Here is a 7,393-nt window from a genome sequence, read left to right as displayed (position 1 = left end):
TCAGAGTTGATCAGATTTCTTGCAGGTAGCGCATCTTGGAAGGACTAGCTTGGTGCTTCTGCCCTATTCTGGTTGACAGTTGATCGAGTTGAAAATAGGTGATGGTTCGGCTGTCAATGAGGATTCTAATCGTCAGAAATTCAACAAAAATGACTAAGTTTGTGAACAGGTGAAAGGTGCATAGGTGATCATACGAAAACACTCGCATGACTTGACGATGAAATGACAAACCATCCATACACAAATGTTCAACATGACTGACTGACGGTGCAAGCGACAAGCACGACTCTCATGATCAATCATTCATTGATTGAGACAACGCTTGCGCAACAACGAATGTGACTCTGTGTGTGAGTGCGACAGATGCTTTCATGGCGAACACAACAAACACATATGAAGCGAAGACTTTGAGCATAATGAGAACATGGTCACAAGCATGACTTGGACATTAGCATGTAGAGACTTGAATGCAATGAACAAGCAAGGCGGATGTAAAGCCTCACACGAGCTCACATAGTGAACCCGAGTGTGTGCAGTGATCAAGTGACCTCTTCAAGGGAGGCTCCGAAATTGGTGCAGGCCAAAATTTTGGAGGGTAGTTGTAGCTGCTACAAGAGGTCCCTATAGTCCTTGCACATCATTGTTTAATGCTCGCATGTTTCATTTCAAATTTGTTGAGATAAACATGAATATTAAATTGCAACCAAAACACTGCTAGGTTACCACTACCTTCACTTTTACACTTAGTTTGTAATGAACAAAGTTCGTATACTACAATAAGCTTCAATATAATTCAAAGACGAATACATACATTGTAGGACAAGCAATTATATATATAAGAATATTTCAGTACAAGTGAGATGATTATTACAATGAAGGTGAGGGCCTCCTTATATACCTAGGAAAATACCTCTTCACCAACAATCATGTCCTTAGGGACATGCGTCTTCATTAACTAATTACTAGATTATTTATTATTCTTATTGTTTACATTATTTGTATTATCTTATATATCTCTTATTCATAACATTTCCTCCTCTTCAAAAAGTTGTCCTCAAAGCTTATTGTTGACAAGGTGTGTCATATGTTTCTTTGTCTTGTAAACTATTTGCATCTTTCAGTATTCTTCGAGTTGTCATTCTCATTGACACAAGATGATAAGATCCTTAGAGTGATGAATAAAATTGCCAAACTGAGAGGGGATCTGACCATCCTAAGTTAATATTCTATGGAATCTTGCAGTGACTGTAAACTCATGATGAATTGTTATCACATGAGTTGATTCTACAAACTTCAGTATTCCTTGGAGCATAAGTTTGTTGTTTATGTTTTTTTTTTTCACAATATCAGTTGTTGTTTTGTATTCAAAAAAGGAAACAAGGAGGGAGACGGATCTCCATTTTTACAGAGTGTGGTTGGAAGGTGATGATCCAATAGCAGATACAAATATTTATTGAGTCAGCATTACATCTTGTTTCCGATGCTGTGTACAATCGTAATGCTGTGTAGATTCGGACAAACTGTAGTTTTCCGCCCACTGAAGTTGTTATCTGCTCACAGGCCACCACGTTATGGATCATCCATATCTGTAGCAGCAAAGCGGAAGCACCTTGTGAATCGAACGCGGCCCTTGCTGAATCTGAAGCCTTGTGAAAGCCGCAGTGCCTTGTGAATCGAACACGGCCCTTGTCGCACCAGCCTTCAACTGTTGAATCCGAAGCTCGCAAGCAAACATTGCAGATATCTTTGATTTCCCAAGGTTTGTGATGGTAATCGGTTGAAAAGGTTGTGCCAATTGTGCAGACAAATTGGAGTAGTCGGGGACACATCTGAAATTTCTGTGGATCGGATTCGCAGAAATAAAAGATTGCCTGAGGTAGCTGCAAAACTGTTTTCAAAAAACCCTGCCCGTTCTGCGCCTGGGGCCGATAGACAGAGGAGAGGAAAATTTTGGCAGGATAAGTTAAGTAGTTGGCTAATCGAGGGGTGGTGGAGCCGCTGAGATCGTAGAGAATTGAGTAATTTGTAAGGGCGGAGCTGAGGAAGTTCAAGTTTGGATTTGAGAGGATCGCATCTGTAGAGGCCATTGCCATATGGTAGAAGGATGATTGATGGAAATTCACAGAGAGGCATGGCAGAGAGCTTAGTGATCTGCGAACAGAGACCTGATGAGGATTGAGTCTACTGAAGGGAAGGATCCTGATCATGGTATGAAAGTGTATTGATCAGTGCCATTGCACCGAAGGATGCCAAGAGGGTGTAAACATGCTTTGTTAGCCAATTTATCTGCTTTTTTATTAAGAGATCTAAGGACGTGATAGTAGAGATTGCCTTTCATTTGTTGGTCCAAAATGCGGCATCGCTCCATGATCTAATGCAAACTTAGTTTTGAGCTTTCCTATTGCTTATCATCAATCTAATGATGATGGCGGAGTCTCCGATAATAGTAGCCTTGGGTATACCAAACTTCTGAAGCTGGAGCAGACCTTGGAGGAGGGCGAAGGCTTCAGCCCTGTTGTTTGAAGCATGGCCCAGTCCCCATTCAAATTCAGTTAAAACATCTCCATTACCATTGCATATAAGACCTCCAGCCCCAGCCATTCCTGGGTTGGATTTTGAGGCTCCATCGAAAAACAGATAATGAGTATTGTTGTTCTTGAGCCACCGGGCAAATTCTTCATCTTTCATCCTAATCTTCCAGTTGCTTATTGGCTTGTCTCTGCTATTGGGGTCATGTCTTTTTTGTTCTATGCTGCTTCTGTCTAGAATCTGCCCTATGTAATTCCTTTCTTCATCTGTCAAATCCATCACCTTCAGATTCCCATGACATTTTATGGATAGTGTTTCCAGGTTGAGATTCCAAGATTTTTTATAGGTTTTTCTGACATTAGTTGATGTGCCTTTGAAGATCCTTCTGTTTCTTGCTAACCAGATGTTCCAAATAAGGGTACAGGTCAAGGCGTTCCAGACCTTGCGGGCTGCATTGTTTGCTTTTCTTCCCCACGGGTAGCTCTTTTTCCAAGTATGCAGCACTTCATATATGCTTGTGCCAGACACCCAGGGGGGATTGTGGCTTCGAAAGGCTTCTTTCCAGCAGGCTGAGGCAAAGGAGCAGTCTATAAACAGATGCTGGATTGTCTCTTCTTCGTTTTGGCAATTTGGATAGCGTGATGGCCCATGTATTCCTCGCTTTCTGAGGTTCTCAGCAGTGAGGACTTTCCCTCTTAAAAGGATCCATAAGAAGAATTTGATTTTTGGAAGGGTTTCAGCCTTCCAAACAAGTCTCCAATGCGCCCAGATTGCCATGGGATACTCGCTGGTGCAAATCTGATGGTATGCTGCCTTAATAGTGTAGACAGTGCCTGAGGGGTCCCATCGGAATTCATCAGCAAGGCAGCGTTTGGTGGGCGCTATACCATGAAGATGAGTTTTCAGGTTGTTAAGGCTAATTTCTATATCTGCTGATACCTGAGGGAAACTCCATCCTTTCCAGAATTGGGAGAGGGTTTCCCATTGAGAGATCTGAGCCAGAGTTTGAATACCTACGCTGCTGAAGTGAGCTAGAATTTGCTGTGTTCCAGGCCGTTGGCTTATGGGCTGATGCCCCATAATTTTGTCTTCCCCTATTCTTATGTGGCTGCCTCCTTTTGGCACTTTGGAAGTGTTTTGATCAAGAAAAGGGATAGCTTTTTTACACATCCTCCAAATTTTTGAACAAGCTCTGTTGGGAAGCTCATGATCCAAGAGCTGGTACCTTGGGCGGCTGAGATACTTTTTTTCGAGAACAGATTTCCACCAAGCATTCCTTCCAGTTATAAGTCTCCAAACCAGCTTGCCAGCAAAGGCGAGGTTTAGAAATTTGGATGTTTTGATTCCCAGCCCTCCATTCTCACAAGGCTGAGTGACCTGCTTCCAGCTAACTTTTTTTTTCATTTCTTCCTCCTTGCCAAAGAAAGTGATGAAGGAGAGCATCCATTTTAAGATGGAAGCTAGCAGGGGCTTGAATAAGAGTAAAGCAATATAAGGGCAGGGATGATAGGCTTGCTTTCAAGAGAGTGATACGCCGTGCTGGGTTAAGCCAAGAGGTGCCCCAATGCTGAATCTTCCGTTTCATTTTGTCAATAATAATTTCCCAGGTTGTAGCTTTCAAGTTGCCAGCACATACAGGCATGCCCAAATAGGTAAATTGCTCCCAGTTCAGCTTATAAGGAACCCCAAGAGTACGAGCAATCCTATGGAGGACATGTGCCGATGTGTTCCACCCATATATACAGCTCTTATGATAATTTATCAGACCTCCAAAATAACTCATGTATTTGTCTAGAAGGGTTTTAAAGCGACGGGCTATAATGTTTGAAGCTCCCGCCATTAAAAGAGTATCATCGGCAAACTGAGAGTGATTAATGTTTTTGACACCATTGTCAAATTTGATTCCGGTGATGAGGCCCATGCGACGGTTGTAATCCAGAACTCTGCTAAAAGATTCAGCCATTAATATAAAGAGATAGGGTGAGAGAGGGCAGCCTTGTCTAAGGCCCCGAGAGGATTGGAAGGGAGGTCCAGGTCTGCCATTTAGAAGAGGAGATATCCAAGGTCCTGTAATGCATGCTTTGATAAGGCTAATAAAGGATGTGGCAAAACCCATTTTTTCGAGCACAGCAAACAGGAATGAGTGTCTGACACGGTCAAAGGCATTGGCTAAGTCTAACTTTAGTATGAAGCCTTTCTCATTTCGGATTTGACTGGAGTGTATGGCCTCTTGGACGAGAAGGATGGAGTCTGAAATTTGCCTATTAGCCAAAAAACCTCCTTGATTTTCAGATATTAGAGAGGGGAGGATTGGCTTTAGTCAGGTAGCCAAGATTTTTGTCAAAATTTTATATGATGAGTTGCACAAGGATATTGGGCGGAAGCGAGAGAAAGTCAGAGGTCGATTTTCTTTAGGGATAAGGGCCAGGTGGGTGGCATTAGTGAATCCTCCAACTTTGCATTTACGTTGGACCCATCTTAGCATTTTGACCAGGTCTTTTTTAATTACTCCCCAGTATGATCTATAGAAACAGATAGGAAAGCCATCTGGGCCTGGGGCTTTATCTGGCTGGAGAGCCCAGATGGCATCATGTATTTCTTCTTCATTGATCTCCTTAATTAGGTCTGCATTAACATCCTCGCTGACTCCTTTGGGCATATGCTATAAGAAGTCTGAATAATCTTCTGTTTCCTTTATCTCAGTTAGAAGAGTGTTGTAATAGGCTGAGGAAGTTTGCTTGATGGCTTCTTGGGTTCTTTGAGGGCGGCCTTCCTCATCATTAATCATGGTGACATTATTTCTGACTTTCCAGACAGTTGCTTGTTTATGGAAGAAAGCTGTATTTTTGTCTCCTTCATGAAGCCAAAGCTGTCTTGATTTAATTCTCCACTTCTGCTCTTCGTCCCTATTAACCCGGTACAGCTGATAGTATATATCACTTTCTAAATCTTTATTCTCTTGGGTCAGCCCATTTTCCTCAATTTTTCTGTGGTTGTCTTTTAATTTATTTTTCAGCTCTTCTTTGACATTTTCTGGTTCTTTGTAGTGCTGTTTCACCCATTCCTTCAGGGCACACTTTGTATTCTTCAGCTTGCATTCCCAAATGAAAACCGGAGATCCTTCTATATGGTGGTGCCAGGCTGTTTGGACAATCTGATCCACAATAGGATTGTTACGCCAAAGAGGATTATATTTGAAAGGCAACGGCCCCAATGGGCAGTGTGCTTCCAAGACAATGCTGATGGGATAGTGATCAGATGCTGAATAAGGCAGAATGTCAGCATGAGCAATGGAAAAATCAGAGAGGAAAGAAGTATTTACCAAGATTCTATCAAGGCGCTCCAGAATGTTATCTCTACCCAGCCTACGGTTGTTCCAAGTGAACCTCCGATTTTTTGGGATGATGTCTACTAAATCGCACTCTTGCATGATGTTTTCTAGCTTTGCTCTGTAAGGATCATGAGTAAAAATGCCTCCTCTTTTTTCATTTGAATGTAATATAAGGTTTAGATCTCCCCCTAAGATGATATTCCTATTTTCTTCAGCTTGGATGTCTTCCTCAAGTGTGGCCCAACACTGATCTTTATCTCTGAAATGGTTCGGAGCATAAATGTTGTAGAGGACTATTTGCTTATCCTCTGCTTGTTTTTCAAGTGTGACTTTGATCCAGTATGGAGTGATAGTTTTGGATGTGCATTTCCAAGTATTTTTATTCCACATTGTGGTGATGCCGCCTGAAGCTCCTCTTGCTTCACATATTTGTCCCTGATAATGCCTGAGCTGTTCTATAATTCTTGTCATCTCTTGCAGTCTTTGTTTTGTTTCCTGAATCATTACAATTCCTGGCTTCTCCTGAGCTGTGAGATCTTTCAGGGCAGCAATTTTTGAGGGGTGCCCTAGTCCCCTACAGTTCCATGATATGACTTTGATCATTGAGTATTTGGGTTTCGGAGGGATGCTCGTCCCCCTTGCTCCTTATGTGTTGCTTCATTGTTGTTTTGCCCCAATATGTAAGTTTCTATGGGGTTTTGAGTTCCCATAGTGATGTCTTTTTGAGCACTTTCATTCCTTTGTTGTTTACTTGATTTCCTACCAGGCCCTTTTTTTTGAGTTTCTAGATTGATTCCATGCTCTTTCGAGGAGCTTCTAGTAGATCGGGGTGGGGGTGGGGCGAGGGAGTGGGAGGGGGAGGATTGAGTAAGAGAAAGGGGGATTGGGGGGTCATTTTCGAGGGGGATCAAGGGTTCATTATCAGGGAGAGAGAGGGCACCAAAGGGATTTGATGAGATCAGGGGAGAATCAGAGGATGGCCCCGAAGAGGGGAAAATGGGTGGACCAAGAGGAGAGGAGGGGGAAGGGACAGCTGAGGGGGAGGCTTTGGGCGGAGCTGAAGGGGGATTAGGCTTGAGAGGGGCAGTTTTGGGAGGTTCTTCAGAGTTTGCTTTCATTCCAGAGGCAGTCTTCTTTTTCTTTACAATTTCCCATTGTTCTTCTAATTGATCAAATTCAACATTAACAATTTTTGGACAGCGATTGGCGAAGTGGCCGTATTCGTGGCATACCTTGCATTTGAAGGGGATTTGCTCGTAGTCCAGCTGCTGGATATGTGTCCAGTCGTCCACTTTTAGTTTGATTGCTTCTGGAAGACCTTTGTCGAGATCGACTTCAACGCATATCCGCGCACATGCCTGCATATTGTCCTTGGGCTCACATCGATCTATGTATTTTCCAACAACATTGCCGATGGCTCAGACCGAGTCATCTCCCCAACAGTGGAGCGGGAGGTGCGAAAGATGAACCTAGACCAGAACAGCATTAGGGACATCCAGCTCAAGATTGAAGTTTGGAGTCCATTTGTTCAAG

At 42.9% G+C, this 7,393-nt stretch overlaps 2 protein-coding genes across 2 annotated transcripts; both read right to left on the bottom strand.

Annotated features, from left to right (window-relative positions):
- Positions 1-3,916: 3,916 nt before the first annotated feature.
- LOC149146951 (uncharacterized) lies at positions 3,917-4,492 on the bottom strand. Its single transcript, XM_089441672.1, has one exon. It carries the CDS (start codon positions 4,490-4,492, stop codon positions 3,917-3,919), a length of 576 nt encoding a protein of 191 aa, XP_089297798.1.
- Positions 4,493-5,191: 699 nt separating this feature from the next.
- On the bottom strand, positions 5,192-6,463 carry LOC149146950 (uncharacterized). The gene has a single exon (XM_089441671.1). It carries the CDS (start codon positions 6,461-6,463, stop codon positions 5,192-5,194), a length of 1,272 nt encoding a protein of 423 aa, XP_089297797.1.
- Between the last annotated feature and the right edge of the window lie 930 nt (positions 6,464-7,393).

The sequence above is a fragment of the Pinus tabuliformis genome, chromosome 9 (genome assembly GCF_031772625.1).
Source record: "Pinus tabuliformis cultivar Carrire ecotype Pingquan chromosome 9, CPIR1, whole genome shotgun sequence".
NCBI lineage: Eukaryota > Viridiplantae > Streptophyta > Pinopsida > Pinales > Pinaceae > Pinus > Pinus tabuliformis.
Note: the sequence above shows the minus strand (reverse complement) of the source record. Positions and strands in the feature narration are given on the sequence as shown.

What these genes read in the sequence shown, in the direction of transcription:
- LOC149146951 (XM_089441672.1), bottom strand. Translation starts at nt 4,492, where the DNA reads ATGGCTGAATCTTTTAGCAGAGTTCTGGATTACAACCGTCGCATGGGC.
- LOC149146950 (XM_089441671.1), bottom strand. Translation starts at nt 6,463, where the DNA reads ATGATCAAAGTCATATCATGGAACTGTAGGGGACTAGGGCACCCCTCA.